Raw genomic sequence first — 21,887 nt, forward strand, 5'->3', positions numbered from 1 at the left:
GGTCTGTAAATTTGGACAAATATCCACCAATCCCCTACCTACAGACATCCAGAAAAGAAAATTCCAAAAATTATAAAATAAGGAACTGGGGGCAATTTTTCAAAATGTATAGTTTTGTTTTTTGATACACCTTGTAGATCGCGTTTCTGCGGTTTATAGTTGATAGCTGTAAAAAGATGGCCGAAAGCCCATGGAACACAGACGGTTCCGGCTGCTGAAGGCATGGAGAATACTGTCGGAAACAAAGTCCCAACATCTGTTTATAGCGACATCGATGACTGATGATGATGTAACAGGTCTGGAAGGGTTGGACCATTTCAGAGGAGAATGTTTCAACCAAGGTTATTATTGTTAACGAAAACTAACGAAATGACAAAAACTACAATTATAAAAACATTTTCGTTAACTGAAATAAATAAAAACTATAATTAAAAGAAAAAAATAATAACTAACTGAAACTGTATTGTGCGCTTATAAAACTAACTAAAACGTATAAAAATTATGGATAAAATTCCCTTCGTTTTCATCTTTGTCAACGTCGGATTGATATGAAATCGATTTATTTCCCTCAAGCAATTTTAGCTAGTGGCACCATATGATATTTAACGGTCCGTCACTTGTGTTCACTTGTGGTTTCCAGTCGTCTTCTGGTCCCCACTCTAACTGGAAACATGGAGACTAAAGTTGGGAGAAAGCAGCAGAGTCCTGTCTGGGATTTATTTGAATACGACGGAGAAGAAGAGAAAAGATCTGACAAACCTAAAATTAATGCTAAAACTAAACTAAAACTAAGCATTTAGGAAAAAAATGAAAACTAATAAAAACTAGCAAACGTGCTCTAAAAACAAATTAAAACTAACTGAATTAGAGAAAAAAAGGTCAAAACTAAATAAAACTAAACTATAATGAAAAATCCAAAACTATTAGAACTTTGGTTTCAACCACTAACCCTTACAGCTCTGTTTCAAGGGGGAGGGGTAAGGGGGAGGGGCCAAGGGGTGAATTGGGATTGGGCCTAAACCCTGAGTGTAGAACCTTCAGGACAGTGGACGTTTATGTCTTTGAGGTTAAAGTCATATGATGTTTGTCTAAAACTAAGCTCCGCCTCCACAGAAGCAGTTTAAACATGTGGCTTTGGTGTCCGTCACCTTCTCGTAGGCCACCTCGTATCCGTCCGGGTTCATGGAAGGCAGCAGGTGGATCCTGGTCTCCTTGACCAGTCGGACGATGCGTTGGTTTCCCTTCTTGTACTGACGACACAAATACTGCATCAAGGTCAGAACCAGTTCTCGGCCCAGAGCCTCGTTCCCATGCATCCCTGCAACGTAACGAAACTCCGGCTCACCTGAAAAAAAAAAAAAAAAATGGAATATTAGAGACATTTTGCACCAGGCTGTAAGTTTTAGGAATAAACTGCACATGAAACCACTTGTGTTGAATTCTGTTGGTCGTGAATGTCTTATTTCACAGATAAAACTTTGACAGCGCTGCCAGTTATCGCGCATGAACCGACCAGAAACATTCCAGCTTTTCAAGAACCTCAGCCAAGTCTCCAAAAATGCATAATCTGCACAACACATCTGCAGTTCCTGTAAGCTGTTACTCAATCCTAAATGTGCAACGTCTGCTCCTGGTCTCTCATCCATAAAAGCTTTAACATTATTATCATCAGTCCTTTGTTTTGTTCCCATCAGAGGGAGAACTCAGACACAAGCTGCAGTGGGTTTGGCTTCTTTCTGCTGTTTGACAGATGTTCAGAGCAGAAGCCACAGTTCAGTTCGAAGTGAACCCAGCCTTTGAAGACACAAACTCTGAGAACTATGTGTTGTTTGGCTGTGTTGGGTTTCAGTTTGTTTATGTTGCAGAGGCCTTTTCCAGCACACACTCCATACTGACTGTGTGAAGGCGGTCTGCATAAAACCCAGAGGACGTCCGACCGGCCTCTGGGGACCAACACTCAACTTTACTCCAGAAACATGAACGTCAGCGCTGAAAACAGTCCAGTTCTGGTGAACCTGGGTTTAACCAACATGAACATACGACTGACTGAGGTGTAAAAGAGACAAATATGGTTACTTATATAATCCATTTGTGTATTTATTTATTTTGAATTAACATTATTATCTCCTGGACATAAAATAAATACATAAATAGATAAATATATTCATATTTAGATATTTACATATACAAATATGTACGTACATACATACATACATAAATACACACACACATACATGCATACACTAATACATACATACATACATACACACACACATACATACATACATACACAAATACATACAAACATATATACACACATATATACACACATACACACATACATACATACACACACACATACACACACACATACATACATACATACACAAATACATACATACATACATACACACATACACAAATACATACATACATACACACACATACATACACACATACATACATACACAAATACATACACACATACATACATATATACAGACACACATAAATACATATATGTATACACACATACATACACACATACATACATACACACATACACACACATACATACATACATACATACATACATACATACACACACACACACACACATACATGCATATATGTATACATACATACATACACACACAAATACATACAAACATATATACATACAGACAGACACACATACATACATATATGTATACACACACACACATACATACACACACACACACACACACACACACATATACATATATATGTCAGGATCTGCACATCAAACTGTGAAAAAAAAAAGTAAATATGAGTGATTTTTTTTTCTGGAGTCAATGTTTTCCCTTAAAGTCAGTGATTCCAGATGATTTCAGGAACTGATTTTTGTACAACAGAACCAGGTTCAGTCTGGCCTGCAGACATCCTCAGAAAAAAACAAAACAAAACTCAAAACAGTAAGAAAACAGCCTCCAAACTGTGAGCCATGTGTACCTTCAGTGACCCAGACTGAAAACATCTGACTGTGAGGAGGTTAAACCCTTCTATAGTGAAGTGTTCTTCTTATCTGGGAACTTCATGTCCTCTTTTGCTCTTCTTTTATCTACATCGGTGTTTGCTCTTACCCAGTTCGTGCTTTCCAGGGTTATCTGAGATCTCCATGACGTACAGTTTGAGGCCTGTGTAGCTCTTCCCAATGGTGTAGATGCGGGTGATGTCTGGACACTCCTCTGTCACAGACTTCATGAGCTGAACAGAGAAGGAGAGCAGTTAGAACAGGAGGAAAGGCTTCACACTGCAGGTGAACGGGTCATAAATCTGATGGTTTCACTCTGATCTGTGAGTTTCATGACAGTACAAGCAGCACATTCACATCCTCCAGTTCTGGTCTGGGATTCTTTAACATGTGGTTCTGCATCTTATTTTATCTTATCTTATCTTACCTTACCTTACCTTACCTTACCTTACCTTACCTTACCTTATCTTATCTTATCCTATCCTATCCTATCCTATCAGAGTACTTCAACTGGAGTACCTAAGGGTCTAAAATCAGAATAAGTCTTATTGCTGATACTGGGATGTGATGTTTACAAGCAGAGGATACTTCAAACAGATACTGACGTGCATGTAAATACCATTAATATGTCAACTTCAACAATATACTCCAGTAAAATTATTCATTTGCTGCACAATGAGTACTTGATTATACATATTTTTACATAAAAGTAAGGTTTGGAATTTATATCTTTACATGTTGTGGAGTATTTCCACAGGGCGTATTATAAACCATCTAAATTACTATTTATTACAACTTTTATTCTGTAATTTTATATATATAAAAACAAAACAAAAATATATATATATATATACACATACATATATATATATACACATACATACACACACACACACACACACACACACATATATATATATATATATATATATATATATATATATACATATATATATATAACATAATAAGCTACATATTATTATTATCATTACTGTTATTATTACTTTGCCACTTGTTTCTACTAGTTCTTTCCAGTGTGCAATTGCAATTTTTCACCACTATTTTTCATAGTTATTGTTTTACTGTTTTTTGTGTGTATATTTGGTGTTTGCGCTGCTTTTGGAACCTCAGTTTCCTGAGGGTTCTGCCCAAACGATCAATAAAGTTCTATCCAATCTAATCTAATCTAATCTAATCTTGTCTAATCAAATCTAGTCTAATCTAGTCTAATCTAATCTAGTCTAATCTAATCTAATCTAATCTAATCTAATCTAATCTAATCTAATCTAATCTAATCTAATCTTGTCTAATATAGTCTAATCTAGTCTAATCTAATCTAATCTAATCTAGTCTAATCTAATCTAATCTAATCTAATCTAATCTAATCTAATCTAATCTAATTTTGTCTAATCTTCTCTAGTCTAATCTAATCTAATCTAGTCTAATCTAGTCTAATCTAATCTAATCTAATCTAATCTAATCTAATCTAATCTAATCTTGTCTAATCTAATATAATATAATATAATTTAATCTTGTCTAATCTAATCTAATCTAAATATGGACCATTATAAGTAAAGGCAAATTTGTAATATTTCAAAAATTTGTCAAAAATCCAAATATTTCAAAACTGTGAACAAACTTAGTAGACATCATCCCAAGGAAGATACATATAAAATATGAACTGAATCAGACCAGTAGTTTGGAAGAAGGTTGTTGAAATCTAGACACTGATGACCTTGAGTTTGACCCTTCAAGGTCAAAGGTCATGGACCCAAATGAAAGTCCATATATGACTTCTATCAGTGATCAATAGTTACTATATTAATATCAGTAACTATTTACATGTTATAAACCATCCAAATATGGACCATTATGAGTGCAGGCCCATTTTCATCAGTGGTGTGAATGCAGTTTAAAGGGTTAAAGCTGAGCTCTGGGCTGTGGGTGCATCTGTGAACCGTTAACAGTCTGAGTACAAACTCTGGTATGAGTTTAAGGGGAAACTACAGTTACTCATCATGGAGCGGTCGCCTCAGTTTGTCTCCATGTTCTGACCTTCCTCATCTCCTTATAGTTGTGGTGCCTGAAGTCCAGACCGTCCCTGGACCCCTGTTCTTCTTCTGGATAGAACACATCATCTGGATCTGAGGGGAAACGGTCAGAGAAGGTTGACAAACACAAATACAGATCCATCCAGTCAAACCCAGACTGGGCTGGTTCCACACAGATCCAACCAGTCAAACCCAGACTGGGCTGGTTCCACACAGATCCAACCAGTCAAACCCAGACTGGGCTGGTTCCACACAGATCCAACCAGTCAAACCCAGACTGGGCTGGTTCCACACAGATCCATCCAGTCAAAACCCAGACTGGGCTGGTTCCACACAGATCCAACCAGTCAAACCCAGACTGGGCTGGTTCCACACAGATCCAACCAGTCAAACCCAGACTGGGCTGGTTCCACACAGATCCATCCAGTCAAACCCAGACTGGGCTGGTTCCACACGTCTGCTCAAGATTATTCACCGTGAACGCGACATCCCAGGATCTCAGCCCGGAGGCAGATGGTCCCGTTGGAGTACCAGGTCTGAGGGTTGATCCGGATGAATCGGGCCACGGTGGGAACAGGAAGGAGTCCCAGAACTGGAGTCTCCGGGCCCTGGTTCCCTTCAAATATCTGCAGAACATAAAACAACAGTAAATGTTTGTGTTACATTTATATTCATCATATTCAGTCTGGACCAGGTCTGCTACTGGAGAACCTGAGGAGGTCTGTATGAAAACCTGGACCCAAACCATGGACTTCTCACTTTGTTCATTTCCACCAGATCTGGACGAACTTAGAACAAAAAACAAACGGGTTCGATGACAGAAGAAACAGAGATGAATTTAATCCAAGGATGTTTAGTTCAGGTTCCACATTCAGACCAGTATGAACTACAGTACAATAATAAGACAATAACCTGGAAATACTGACAAATACAAACTGTTCTCTATGTTTTAGAGCAGTGGTTCTTAACCTGGGTTCGAGTGAACCCTAGGGGTTCGGTGAGTCAGTCTCAGGGGTTCGGCAGAGGTCAAGACACACACTCGACTCATTAGTCAGGTGTGTGTGTCAGGCTAGGTCCGTGTATGTAAACAAACGGCTTCGGAGACTCTTTCTCTGATTGACATCCAATATACGCGGTGTATTGTTGTTGCTTATAGCACTACAACACATCCGGAAGTGTTTATAATCTCTTCCACTCGTCTGACAATGAATTATTTGAGTATTTTCCACATCGTTGTTATTACTTTTGCTACTTCCTGTTAACCACGGAGGCAGTCATGTGTAGCGTTTGTTTACATTTTTCGGTCACCGCACTGGTCAGTTACAATCATGTGACAACCGACGCACCGTCGCGGACGGAGAAATCGTATTACGCTAAAGCCGAGCTTGTGTCGTAATACAACAACGATCACAAAAATAGTGAAGGAGTAACGAGAACTTTTTTTTTGATACACTACATACAATTATCTTTTTTTATGTCAAAATTGTGTGGTTCGGAAAGTTTGGAGCGAGATGAAACGAAAACCGGGTTGATCTGACGGCCCTCACATACATATACACAACAGCAGAAGTCACACTGATTTGCAGTAAATATTCATTATTATTGTAGCCTAATGGAAATTAGGTGATGGGTGTGTGTTAAAATGTTAAAAATGTTAAAAATGTTAAATAGCATAAATACAATAAGTTCATTATTGGAATACATTGGGTTAAAAATTAAAACCATTTCAATGTGGTTGTATTAAAAAAGGTCATGTCTTTGTGAAAAGGTATGTAATTTGTTGTGAGTTCATGCATTGTATTGGTTTTGTTCTTTGAGCACAGTGATATTAATGCACGGTTCATTTTGTGCACCAGTAAAACATATGCCTGTGTCTTGAATTTGAAAAAAATCATATTGTATTTTTTAATAAAGAAGGGTTCGGTGAATGTGCATATGAAACTGGTGGGGTTCAGTACCTCCAACAAGGTTAAGAACCACTGTTTTAGAGTGAAAAAAGTAAAATGACATGATGAAAATGTTTGCATCTACAAACTATACATTTAACAAAAATGTGAACTAGGGATGCACTGACACCACTTTTTTCCAGACCGAGTACAAGTACAAATACTTACATTTGAGTACTTGCCGATACTGAGTACCGATACGAGTCCTTAATAATCCCATTCCAGTTCTTAGTTCCTTTTGTAAATGTGCTTTATTGTCGTTGTCATTAGTCTGACTGCAAAAAAATGCTGCTACTGACATTTAATGTGTTGGAATGAGCGTTTGCCAAAGGGCGCCGCTCTGAATTAACCATACTGGACTCTGCCTGCACGGTTCCGCTGGTATTCTCCGTCTGGGTACACATCCTCCAGCACCTGGAAAATGGATGGAATGTACGCAGAGGACGGACAGAACGCTGCGTCCGTATGCGTCTGTGTCTGTAACATTACTTACAGTCAGCGTTATTTTTTATCACCGTCATTTATTTGGTTAAATCTCCACACTCCTCACACTCCACACATATTACTCCTCCTCCTCGTACCTGCTGCACTGAACTGTGAATGTCACACGGCCGTAAGTGGTATCGGTACATTTGTATCAGATTACTTTTACGAGTATGAGTACAAGTGCACACACTGAGTATTGGAGCTAATGCCCGATACTGGTATCGGATCGGTGCATCCCTAATGTGAACCATGAAGAACCTGAAATTTCTTTAAATATATGAAAAATAAGTGCAATTTTAACACTATTCTCATTTACAACCTACACTCTCAAAAACAGAGGTACGAGATCAGAACATTTATGTACCTATAAGTACATTTTTTAAGAATGTTCTCTCAAAAGTACATTTTTGGTCTTCAGGAGGCCAGAATTGCACCTTTAGACTATGAAAAAGGGTCCACAGTTCTGTAAAGTACAAATGTGTACTATAAGGACCCTGCAGCATTAAAAACTGTGTGTAGACCATGAGAATAGGCTGTAGGCTAGAACTGAACAGTAGGACTAATTATAGTTCAGACATTAGGCTTAGCACATTATTTATTATATATCATACTGTAATTACTCTACATTATATTTAATAATAATTTGTGTTTTAATTTAATAGCCCAATTAGCTCAATGATAATAGCCTAATAATTTATTTATCTTATTAGAACCTCTGATTATTGTCATAATCTCTGTTTTATCAAGTTTTCATTCACTCCTCCATGTCTTGATGTCGTAGCTTGCCTATGCCATTTTTTTTTTTTTCTCAATTAGGCCACCGGTTCAAACTTTAAACATCATGGCATTATCAACTATACGAGAGATTTCTTTCTATGTAAAGTACTTAAGGTACAAAAATGGACCATTTGGAAAGGGTACAGAAATGTCTCTCAAAAAAGTACACCCCCAGCGACAAGCATTTGTACCCTTTTAAGTACAAGCTGGTACCTCTACAGGGTGGGGAAGCAAAATTTACAATGAACATTTAGTTGTTTTTTCTCAGCAGGCACTACGTCAGTTGTTTTGAAACCAAACATATATTGATGTCATAATCATACCTAACACTATTATCCATACCTTTTCAGAAACTTTTGCCCATATGAGTAATCAGGAAAGCAAACGTCAAAGAGTGTGTGATTTGCTGAATGCACTCGTCACACCAAAGGAGATTTCAAAAATAGTTGGAGTGTCCATAAAGACTGTTTATAATGGAAAGAAGAGAATGACTATGAGCAAAACTATTACGAGAAAGTCTGGAAGTGGAGGAAGCAACGAAAAACGTACCAAAGCTTTTATTAAAGCTCTCAAATCCAAAATCCTGAAGGATCCAACCAAATCCATGAGAAAAATGGCAATTGAACTTGAGGTAGACAACAAGACCGTTAGAAATGCAGTAAAATATGATTTGAAGTTAAAATCTTACACAAGAACACCAAACACTTGTTGACAACAGCAACAAATCCAACTTTAGCAATTTTTGGGAATCATGTTTATGTCCGCCTTCTAGCCCAGATCTAAACCCTCTGGATTCTGCTATTTGGGGCGTTTTAGAACATGCTACCAATAGAACATCACACAGCAATGTGGACTTTCTTAAAGATACTATTAAAGAAGAATGGGAGAAGTTGTCACCTGAATATTTGAGGAATACTTGCACAAGTTTCAGGAAGCGTGTGAAGGCAGTTATTGAGAAAGAAGGAGGACACATAGAATAAAAACATTTTCTATTATGTACATTTTCTCGTGGCAAATTAATTCTCGTGACTTTCAATAAACTAATTGGTCATACACTGTCTTTCAATCCCTGCCTCAAAATATTGTAAATTTTGCTTCCCCACCCTGTATTTTGGAGAGTGTACAGCTCACAGTGGATCTACAAATACACAAAACATTTAATAACAGACAGAATATTGGAACAATTACATGTATTTCTCTTAAGATATTTCATGTTGTTCATATTTGTTCAGGTTGTTCACATTTTTGTGAAAGGATAGTCTGTAAATGTAAACATTTTCATGTAATTTTCCTGTTTTTACACTAAAACAAAGAGAAAAATGTGTAGTTGTCATTATTTATAGGTCATTCTGTTCTTATTTGACTGGTTCTGATCCACGTTAGATCATACTAGTCTGAATGTGGAACCTGAACTTAAATGATTGTTCATAACTTCAGTGTCATTTTTCCATTTCACAGATTCATCCTAGGTTGGGATGGATTGGACCCTTTGGCGACCCATTTTGGCCCATGGACCGTATGTTTGACACCCTAGATTTAAAGGATAATTAACCCTTTAAAGGAAAAACACTGCAGTAATCAGCCTTTTCCATAAAATCGGCAAACAACCCCTTTATTTTCAGCTGCGTATTCAGAACATTAATGCAGAAGTGTCCATATTTGGCAGCTTTCATTCCTTTTACATCACTTCTACATTTATAACATGCTGTCACATACAGTTACAGACACTTTATTCTTTAACCACGATTCTTTTTTTACTGTAATATTAAAACAGGTCAAATTTCACAGGTTATTTTCACGTTGGCACTAACTTTCCTAAATCTGTTTTCCGTCTGCGTGAACTCCAGTGTTTAGGAAAAGCACATTCCATCCATCGAATATGAAACAACACCAGGGTGGTTCTTACCGCCTCTTGTGTTCCATTCATGCAGGTTTTCCAGCTGATGGAGTCATTACTGAGCTGGACTTTGTAGGTTTGGACCCAGTCCCAGCTGTAATTGACCACAACATGACACAAAAACACTCATGAATACATGGATGTAAACTCAGCAGTAACAGAAATACTGGAAAAATTCACAGTAAATATACACTGTAAAAAAATCTGTAATTTAACAGAATTTTCACTGTTTATTTTACGGATTTTTCCTGTATTTTCAAGATACAGGAAAATATTAATGAAATGACAAAAAACAGACTGTGATTTTACATGTCAAATGTAAAATAACATGAAAAAAATGTAACTGTGAATAACCAAAAAATTAAAAATTTTTTAAGAGATTTTTTTTTTCTTTTTCACAGAAAAATACAGTTAAAATACATTTGCAAATGTATCATAATTTCACAAATATTTCTTTTCCATTTATGAGATGAAACTGTTAATTTAAAGTTTAATACTGTAAAAAAAAAAAATAATAATAAAACGAGATGAAATTACTGACAATTAACTGTTAAAGAAGTATTTGTTCTGTAAGTTTAATAAAACTTGTTTGTTAATTGACAAATATCTTGTGTAATTATGGGAGGTTTCACAACAAAAATGTTGAATAAATGTGTTTTTGTGAATGTATAACATGTATAAGCACTGATAAACTGTCCAAATACAGTTTTTATCAGTGGATTGTACAACTGAGTCTTACTGAAAATTAATTGTACATATATGTTTATAGGTAATTTGATTGTTTTAATACATGTAAATATTCTTTATTAAACATTAAAAAGTAAAAAAAAAAAACAAACATGTAAAATCTCATGTAAAGTTAGGGCAAAAAAATTGTATTTTAATTATGGAAAATTACCGTATTTTTATGAGATGGCTATTTTCCGTTATTTAACAGTATTTTTTTTGCACCCCTGCTGCCAGAATAATACTGGGTTTTTTTAGTTTTTTTTTTTTTTTTTTTTACAGTGTAGCGGGGCCTCCTCCACCTGACCTCCAAATGGAGTTGCGTCCCTGCAGGATGACCCCGGTGAAGCGGGTCAGGTGGATGGCGTCCACCTCCAGCCACTGGTGCCGGTCCTTGAACTCAGCACACCAGGCCCCGTCGTACAGGTCCCCGTCTTCAATGCCTGACTGAAAACACACAGAACATCATCAGCTGCACACATCTGGAGGGAGAACAAGATACGTTCAAGGTCTGAAAAGATATTTGAAGTTTGTTTTTAAGTTGCATTAGGATATTTTCATGTTTTTACAGCATATATGTCAACATCATACTGATATGTTTTACACATTATAAAAAGATATTTTTAGGTTGAGACCAGATATTTTTTTTTTACATTATAATAGGATATTTTCAATTTATAACAAGATATTTCAAGTTCTATCATGATGTGTTAAACAACATATAGTCACATTATACAGATATACTTTACATGTTATTACAGGATATTTTTCCATTGTGACAAGATATCTCAATAATAATAATAATAATAATAATACATCAAAATTGTAGTGCTTTTTTGGGCACTCAAAGACACTTCACAAACAAGCAAAACAAAAAGAACAGAAAAAAACACCTAACTTATATCAAGATATTTTAAGTTCTAAAAACATATTTTAAGCTATAGCAAGATATTTTAAGTTATAAAAAGATATTTTAAGTTCTAATAAAATGTTTTTAAGTTTCATCAGGATATTTTTGTGTTTTTACAGCATATTTCAGCATTATACTGATATGTTTTACACGTTATAACAAGATTTTTTTTTTTTTACATTATAATACAATATTTTCAATTTTATCAGTTTTATCATGTTATTGTTGTGTTTAACAACATATTTTCACACTATACAGATATACTTTACAATCTATAACAGGATATTTTTAAGTTGTGACAAGATATTTTAACTTATATGTGGATATTTTAAGTTATAAAAAATATTTTCAAGTTCAAAAAATATTTTTTAAGTTCTAATAAAATGTTTTTAAGTTTCATCAGGATCTCTTTGTGTTTTAACTGCATATTTCAACATTATACTGATTTGGTTTACAAGTTATAACAAGATATTTTTAAGTTGTGACCAGGATATTTTTTTAAACTGTGACAAAATACTTTATATTCTATCAGGACATTTTAAGTTCTATTAATATGTTTTAAGCTGTAACAGGATAGTTTCATGCTACAACAAGATATTTTCAGTTATAAAAAATATTTTCAAGTTTAAAAATATATTTTAAGTTCTTATAAAATATTTTTTAAGTTTCATCAGTATATTTTTGTGCTTTAACTGGATATTTTCACATTATACTGATATGATTTCAAATTATAACAAAATATGTTCAAGTTACAACAGGATATTTACATTATAACAGGATATTTTAAAGTTTTTATGTCATCAGAGGCTGTTTTAAGTTAGAACAGGATGGTTTATAATAAGATATCATGTTATAATATGTTTATTTTTTAAAAAGTCACCATGTTTTAATGTGAAATGTAAAATGATCCCCGCTTTAAACACATATTTGAGGCCAAACGCTGCTGGCTCTGCCTCAGTCTGAAAGGTTGCATAAGATTCTGGCTTTGACCTGATTGTAAAATAATTACTTACAGATTTACAGAACAAGAGGAGGAGGAGGAGGAGAAGGAAGAGGAAGAAGAGGAGGAGGCGGAGGAGGAATAGGAGGAGGAAGAGGAGGAGGAAGAGGAGGAGGAAGAGGAGGAGGAAGAGGAGGAGGATGTGCACATCTGCCTCTGCTTGAGTGTCTGTTTGATTAAAACTCTTAAAATACTGCTAAACAATCCAAGGCTGTTCCACAGGAAACTAAACTAAACTAAACTAAACTAAACTAAACTAAATTACTGATGTTTGATTACAGCTATGATCTGAAAAAACAATACAAGCAAAAATACAAAGGAATGGAGGGGTACTATGGGGAACAATAACTGTGACTAATATGAAGAAAACTGGAAATAAAACATGTCATCTTATAAAACACTGATTCACCAGCCAGACCCCTGGAGCTGAATAAACGACAGTGAATGGAGACGCTGGGTTTATGTTCAGTTCATGAGAGAATCTGTGATATGATGTCGAACAATCTGATGTTGTTTTACTTTAGGCTTGTTGTAAAAATGTAATTCTGTTTTATCCTATTTGCATGTTTTGTCTTTGTAATCTTTTCAATGAGTGTTCAAGGGTTAAAATAAGAGACGGACGGACGGACGGACGGACGGACGGACGGACGGACGGACGGACGGACAGACAGACAGACAGACAGATAGATAGATAGATAGATAGATAGATAGATAGATAGATAGATAGATAGATAGATAGATAGATAGATAGATAGATAGATAGATAGATAGATAGATAGATAGATAGATAGATAGATAGATAGATAGATAGATAGATAGATAGATAGATAGATAGATGAAAAAAATTATAAAAATTATAAAAATTGAACAAAACAGCAGGAAAAGGAACAAACATGAACGTAAATAAGCAACAAAATGAGCAAAAAGATCCAAATAATACTCAAAATTAATAGAAAGAGAAAAAAATAATGGAAACTATTTCAGTTCGATAAATAGATAATTAAAAAGAAGGTAAAAAAGGGGGAAGTAATGGTATAAAAATCCCTTAAAAATATTAAATGTAGGTGAAAATTCAGTTAGAACTCATCAGAAAATAAGTTTTTAAGGGTTCCTCTGTATATTTTTTTAAATATAAAATCAATGCTGTTCTGTGCTGTAGGATTTTCTACCAAATCAGACATTTTCTAAATATCTTTCCTTATGTATTTTGAAGCCTGAACGAGTCTGATGGTCATCCCAGACTCTTCTGCACATGCTCAGTAGTACTTCTGTTTCTGCTTCCTTCAGTTTCCTCTGTTTCCAGTTTCTGGGACTGACCTGGATGTTCAGCCTCCCCCTGTGAGGACCCAGACCAGTCCTCTGGTAGGACGAAGCCTGCATCTGACTGTCGTCCACCCTCAGGGACTCCAGGCCAAGGGGGGGGCAGTCTGGAAGAAGGGGCGGCGGGGGGAGTCAGAGCAGGTCTACAGTTCACCTCATAGCATAATTACATTAGTAATTCTTCTTTGGACAAAGTCAGTAAAGGTGAGTGTTTGAGTTTGCGGACATGCAGACATAGTCAAAACATGTCAACAAGGTAAAACACTCACCTTTACTAACTTTGTCCAAAGAAGAAATGCTAATCTAATATAAGAAAATGACAAAATGAACATAATCAATCATAGCATAATTACCTAAGTCATCCACTATATGGACAAAAGTATATGGACACGTTGAATTCAGGTGTTTGTTTTCTAACAGGGATACGAAACAATAATGACTAATGTCAGAATAAAGTTTTATATTATGGGATAAATATCCTATTGATTATTAATATTGATGTTTTTATCTCAAATCCTCATGAACAGGTTCATCTTACAGCTGTAGACATGATGTGTCCCAATATTTATGTCCATATAGTTTAGAAACATCAATATTTACTTAAAGTTTAATGGTAGATTTTTCTTACTCAGTGAGATGTGATGACAGTAGATGGTTAGATGTGAAAGAAAATTATTATTTACAGTCAGAACATGAAAAATATTTTAGAAATTTAGAGGAAGAACATTTAAAACCATAGTCATGGATTTAAAAAAAAAGAATGTTGAGAGAAAGTAAGTCCAAACCATCTCTGAGTCATTTTGGAAACAAAGATAACAATTTAATTCAAACTAAGCAATGCACTGATATCTATCCCATAATATAAAACTATATTCTGACATTAGTTATTATTGTTTTGTATCCCAGACCCCTGTTAGAAAAGAAACACCTGGATTCAACGTGTCCACATACTTTTGTCCACATACAGAATGACTTAGGCCATTATACTTTGAGGATAATGATGTGATATTCTGACTTGTCTCCTGGTGCCTGAATTTGATGTTACTTTATAGAATTATTTATATTATTATTTACATTATTTCCATCATAAACTGACACAGAAAAAACACAAGTTATCATGACCCCTGTTAGAAAAGAAACACCTGAATTCAACATGTCCACATACTTTTGTCCACATAGTGTATGACTTAGAAGAGGGGTTTCCAAAGTGGGGTACCCATACCCCCAGGGGGTATTTGGAAGAAGTCCAGGGGGTACTGGAAATTATTTTGTAAAAATACTTTAAATAAGTCACCATATACAGAATACAAAATAAATGATAATGAGAATTAATGCTGGAATATAAAACACAGTAAATACATTCATAGAATAGTTTCAGTGTTGAAGCTTTGGTAACATTTGAAGAACATTTATATTTTATATGATACAAAATGACTTTATTTGAGTAGGAAAGGATTATTTTTTGTTGATGAAAGGTTCATTTATTAATTAATGACCAATTTATTTATTTTTACTATCAGTGAAAGAGGACAGTTTATATTTTGCACACAAAATTTACTTTTAAAAATGTGTTATTTTTCTTATATTACAGTTAAATATGTGGTTTGTTTATAAAGTTTTGAAAATATAAACAGACACCTTTTGCACAGGAGCAAATTTTGCCGAATTTTTTCAATTAAAAATTCTGAAGTGAGAGTTGGGGGTACTTGGATTAAAAAAAAGTATGTTTCAGGGGGACTCCACTGTAAAAAGTTTGAAAAGTGACTTAGGACATTACGGTATGAAGTTAAAGGTGTGGGAGACTTTTGTCACCAATGTTTCATCAGATCTGTCAAACCTCAGTCATGTCCTCAGTATCATGGATCTGTCAGTCTGTCTGTCAGTACTCACCTGAACCTCTTCCCTCACAGTGAACAGTTTCTTAGTGTCATCCACCAGAAACAAACCATGTGTTTGAGCTTTCAGCTATCAAGCTCCACGACTGTGGAACCACCTCCCTGCCTCGGTCCGGGAGGCAGACACCCTCTGTATGTTTAAGAGGAGGTTCAAAACGTTCTTTTTTGATTAATCTTATAGTTAGGGCAGCTCAGGCTGATCTGAGTTCTGCTGCTATAGGCTTAGACTGATGGAGACTCATCTGGGTACACTGAGCTCCTCTCTGCTCCTCCTCCTCTATGACCTCCGCTCTGCTCCTCTTTCTCCCTGACCTTTTCTCTCCTAATTTTCTCTTCTATTTACGCCCCAGTGAATACATGTTACTGACTTGACTTCTTCCCCGGAGTCTCTGTGCTGTATCACCTCACAGGTTTTCCCTGGATCATCACAGGTTTTCCCTGGATCCTCTCTGGACCTGCTGCTGTGGTCCTGCCTCTCTCCTCCTTCATCGTCATACTCACTTATCCATATAGTTACGATAGTGTTTATTATATAGTTCCATAGATGTTCTAGTTCAGTTTTCTGTGCATCAGTTCCATCCATGTGTCTCCCCCTACCTCCCCCCTTCTCCCCTCTTCCCCAGTCTTTCTCTATCTCTATCGCTCTCTCTTTTCTCCTCCTTTACTCTCTCTCTTTAACCCCAACTGGTCTAGGCAGACGTCCATCCTCCAGGAGTCTGGGTCTGCTCCAGGTTTCTGCTGTTAAAGGTAGTTTTTCCTTCACTGTCTCCACTCACTAGTGTTTGCTCCTGGAGGATTCTGTTGGTTTCTGTAAACTGGTTCAGAGTCTGGTTTGGACCAACTCTATATGTAAAGTGTCATGAGATAACTTTTGTTAGGATTTGGCACTATATAAATAAAATTTGATTGATTGATGTGTTTACAAACAGAGCCAGGAGGGAACTCGGGCATCTGAGGAAATTTGTTGTGATGTGCATTGTGGGAAGCGGAGCTCCAGCCGTTTCCGCGTCATGTTTGTTGCAGCTGCTGCTCTGCTTCCTTTCAGCCGTTTCCGGGTTGTGTTTGTTTCATCTATATAATATCATATGGTTGCACTGCCACTGCCGCTGCCAGGCGGCTGCGCAAACCTCCGCTTTCCACAATGCACATCGCGACAAAATTCCTCAGATGCCCGAGTTCCCTCCAGACTCTGTTTGTAAACACATGGTTTGTTTCTGGTGGATGGCACTAAGAAACTGTTCACCATGAGGGAAGAGGTTCAGGTGAGTAATGACAGACAGACTTATGCCCCGTTTCCACTATGTGGTATCGGGACTCAACTCGACTCGGCCTTTTTGCGTTTCCATTACGAAAAAGGACCTGGAATCTGGTACCCGGTACTACTTTTTTGGTATCACCTCCGCCGAGGTTCCAGGACTGGGGACCAGATACTAAAACGTGACGTGTGAACACTGCAGACCACTGATTGGTCAGAGAGTCGTCTCTGTGACCCACCGTTTTACAAAAAACAGATGCAGAAGTGGACAGTAAATGTAGCGGTACATTAATCTACATGATGACAGCCCAAAGCTACACCATGGTCGGTCGAGGAGATTCAGTCTTAGGTGGCTGACGTAAAAATTCAGACGAGACAACACACAACGAGCGAGTTTATCAGCAACTCTCTGAACTCACGACACGGAAGTAACGCGCTGCTTCGCTATGACGACCAGGTACTGTAAAGTTGGTAGTATCTTGTAATGGAAACGGTCTCCAGGAATACCGAGCTGAGCCGAGTCGAGCTGGTTCCACATAGTGGAAACGCATTGACTGAGGTTTGACACATGAGATGAAACATTGGTGACGAAAGTCTCCCACAGCTTTAAGGACATCTCTGATCCTCCTGGGTGGTTCTAGTAGAACAGCTGGAGTTCCACTGGAGGAACCACAGCCCACAGACAGTGACTCCACAGAGGTCAGATGTAATATGAGACCTGGTTCAAGTCGACCCATGGGAACTACAGCTGCATTTAAAGACCACAAACACCAAACACAGAAACCAACAAGTAATGTCCAGAGGTTTTATGACAGGAACAGAGATTTGAACACGACTGGACAGTTTCATACGGAAGAGGATTAGGATAAGAGAAGTCAGAAGGACTTTTATTTTCAGAATAATAATACAATTTTGGACCTTTTATCTTTTTTTTTTTTCCAGTGGCCCTAATCCTCTTCCATAGGGTTTCATGTTATAACAGGATGTTTCCCAGTTTTATCATTGATACTTTTTGGGTTTTACAGCATATTTCAACATTACACTGGTCTATTTTAAAAGTTATAGCAAGATATTTAAAGTTATAGCAAGACATTTTTGTGTTTGACAACATATATACTTTACAAGTTATAGCAGGATATTTTGTTGTTTTGACAAGATGTTTAAAGTTCCAATAAGACATTTTAAGTTATAACGGGATAATTTTTTTTGGTTTGTTTTATTTTTTTTTTTTTTTTACAGTACATATTAACCTTAATGTCAGCCTGGTTACTAACCCACCTGTTCTGGTCTGTTTTGTTCTTCCTGTGCTGTATGCAAAGCTGCTGAATACTGGAATTTCCCTCAGGACATATAAAGTATCTATCTATCTATCTATCTATCTATCTATCTATCTATCTATCTATCTATCTATCTATCTATCTATCTATCTATCTATCTAGTTTCATGCAACAAGACATTTTGAGTAATTTAAAGATATTTTCAAGTTCTAAAATTATATTTTAAGATAAAATAAAACATTTTCAAGTTTCATCAGGATATTTTTGTGTTTTAACAGCATAAATATTGTACAAATAAAGTGTGATTTAATGAATTTGACGTCATGTGTTTGTGTTTTTGCACCAAAACCTGCGTCTATTTCACTAAGTCCCAACATTAACCCATAAAGACCCAGTGTTTCCTGTATGTCAGTTCCCAAATGCATGTTTCTCTTTATTCAACTTTTATTAAAGGATTTACCACCATTTATTTTAATATTATCCTGTGTATTTTTAGTTTTTTCCAGTGTAAATAAGGTATTTTCCTGTATTTAATTCACTGATCATGTAGACGTTCATTAAAGCTCAGATTAAAGTTCAGGGTTATTAAATCAGAAACAGAGAAAACTGAGGAAAAAGTTGCTTTTTTTTTTTAGTCCAATCTGTCATTAACTGAACATAAACCCAGTGTGTCCATCCACTGTCATCGATCCAACACCATGGGCTTTACTGGGGAATCAATGTTGGAGAAGATGACGGTGTTTCCATGGTAACTACGGAGCCTTTGAATGTCCAAATATGGTCATATCTGATGACCATGAAAAGATGAATAACTGTGTTTTACACCAATTATTGACATGTGTTGATAGGATTAGTGGATGAACAGGTATTAAACAGTTTAGATCAGTAGATGGTTTTGGTTTTTGAGGGTTAACAGAATAAATACAGGGTTCTGGATGATATGAAACTATGAACTCTCCTCATTTTTGAAGTATTTTGCTCATTTTCTCCTCACTTTAGAAGGATTTGTTCACTTTTATGCTACATTTCAAGGGTTTTTTTGTAAATTTTTTCCTTATTTTTCAAGTATTTTGCTAATTTTTTTTTTTGGGTTTTTTGTAAATTTTTTTCCTTATTTTTCAAGTATTTTGCTCATTTTTTCCCTCACTTTAGAAGGATTTGTTCAATTTGTGCCAAAGTTAAAAGTTTTTTGGTTCATTTTCTCCTCACTTTAGAAGGATTTGTTCACTTCTATGCCATACTTGAAGGTTTTTTGATTCATTGGTTCATTTTTTCCTTATTCTTCAAGCATTTTGCTCATTTTATTCTCATTTTACAAGTTTTTGTACATTTTATGCTATGAATAATCAAAGTAAAACTGCATTATTTATATGTATTGATAGGATTAATGGATCAACAGGTATTAAACAGTTTAGATCAGTAGATGGTTTTGGTTTTTGAGGGTTAACAGAATAAATACAGGGTTCTGGATGTTATGAAACGATGAACTCTCTTCATTTTTCAAGTATTTTGCTCATTTTCTCCTCACTTTAGAAGGATTTGTTCACTTTTATACCATATTTCAAAGTTTTTTGGTTCATTTTTTCCTCACTTTTCAAGTATTTTGCTCATTTTCTCCTCACTTTAGAAGAATTTGTTCACTTCTGTTCCAAATTTCAATGTTTTTTGGTTCATTTTTTCCTCACTTTAGAAGGATTTGTTCACTTTTATGCCATATTTCAAGGTTTTCTGATTCATTTTTTCCTTATTCTTCAAGTATTTTGCTCATTTTATTCTCGTTTCACAAGTTTTTTATACATTTTCTCCTATGAATAATCGAAGTAAAACTGCATTATTTCCATGTATTGATAGAATTAGTGGATGAACAGGTATTAAACAGATCAGATGAGTAGATGTTTGGGTCTTTAAGGGTTAATGAACATGAATAAATGGCTTTAATATCATGCAGTCTCCTCACTTTTCCCAGTTTTACAGACATTAATATTCAGTCCTACCCAGATGTTTGGTCTCATCCTCTTCTTCATCATCATCATCGGATTCTTCCTCTTCTTTACTGTTCTTCTTTTCCTTTTTTTTAATCTCAGTTGTTTCTTCTTTCCTGTTTTTTTCTTCTTCTTTTTTCTCGGTTGTTTCTTCTCTGTCTTTGGCCGTGGTTTCCTCTCGGTCGGTGCCGGTGGGGGCCTTGGCGGAGGTTGGCGTTGTTACCGCGGTCGGAGTTCCCCGGGTCGGTCCACCGGCTCCACCGGGTCCATGTGGTCCATCTGGTCCATGTGGTCCATCTGGTCCATGCGTCCTGGTCTCCTGCAGATCCACGCTGACAGACTCGGTCGGTGTTAAAGTTGGGCTCAGACTAGTGTTAAATATTAAATAAGTGTGTGCTGTTGTTGTTGTTGTTGTCGTGTTGTTGTTGTTGTTGTTATTGTGCGTCTCCGCGTGCGTGTTGTGCGTCTGCGCCATGGATGCGTCCAAAGCCAGCACCAACACCAGGACGCACACACACTTTTCCATGTTGTTCTTTGTTTGAATGTGGAGGAAAAAGCTTCAGCAGATGACAGAAGCAGACCTCCACATACATCCCTCCTACTCAAGACCACCCCCCCCTCACCCCCCTCACCCCCTCCCGGACTAAATTCCGACAAAAGCCCCGCGGGAATTTGATGTGAAACATTTACGTCTGGTCATAAACTGTCAGTTTTATGACACTTTAAATAGATTTTGACCATTAAACCCTTCATTTCCTGCATTTTAAACAATAACTTGTGTCTTTTCTGCCTCAGTTTATGATGGAAAAATTCAAATAATAATAATAATAATAATAATAATAATAATAATAATAATAATAATAATAATAATAATAATTTTATCAAGTAACATCAAATTCAAACATCAGTAGACAAGTCAAAATATCATGATTATCCTCATAGAATAATGGCCTAAGTCATTCTGTATGTAGACAAAAGTATGTGGACACGTTGAATCCAGGTGTTTCTTTTCTAACAGGGGTCTGGGATACAAAACAATAATGACTAATGTCAGAATATAGTTTTATATTATAGGATAAATATCATTGCATTGGTTAGTTTGGGTTAAATTGCAATCTTTGTTTCCAAAATGACTCAGAGATGGTTTTGATGTAATTTCTCTCAACACTGATTTTTTTTTTTATCCGTAACTATGATTTTAAATGTTCGTCCTCTAAATTTCTAAAATATTTCTCATGTTCTGACAATAAATAATAATTTTCTACCACAACTTACCATCTACTTTCTTCAAATCTCACAGAGTAAGAAAAATCTACCATTAAACTTTAAGGAAATACTGATGTTTTTAA

At 36.0% G+C, this 21,887-nt stretch overlaps 1 protein-coding gene across 1 annotated transcript in view; it reads right to left on the bottom strand.

Moving 5' to 3' along the window:
• LOC115413454 (probable carboxypeptidase X1) overlaps positions 1-21,080 on the bottom strand; it is a 35,418-nt gene extending 14,338 nt beyond the window's left edge. Inside the window, exons 1-8 of the mRNA XM_030126312.1 lie at positions 20,551-21,080; positions 14,127-14,236; positions 11,207-11,346; positions 10,183-10,267; positions 5,543-5,693; positions 5,072-5,160; positions 3,126-3,249; positions 1,149-1,345 (exon numbers count right to left, since the gene is read on the bottom strand). Coding sequence (XP_029982172.1) covers positions 1,149-1,345; positions 3,126-3,249; positions 5,072-5,160; positions 5,543-5,693; positions 10,183-10,267; positions 11,207-11,346; positions 14,127-14,236; positions 20,551-21,064 — 1,410 coding nt within the window. The 5' untranslated portion in view covers positions 21,065-21,080. The remainder of the gene's footprint in view (positions 1-1,148; positions 1,346-3,125; positions 3,250-5,071; positions 5,161-5,542; positions 5,694-10,182; positions 10,268-11,206; positions 11,347-14,126; positions 14,237-20,550) is intronic.
• Positions 21,081-21,887: the final 807 nt, after the last annotated feature.

The sequence above is a fragment of the Sphaeramia orbicularis genome, chromosome 22, assembly GCF_902148855.1.
Source record: "Sphaeramia orbicularis chromosome 22, fSphaOr1.1, whole genome shotgun sequence".
Taxonomy (NCBI): domain Eukaryota; kingdom Metazoa; phylum Chordata; class Actinopteri; order Kurtiformes; family Apogonidae; genus Sphaeramia; species Sphaeramia orbicularis.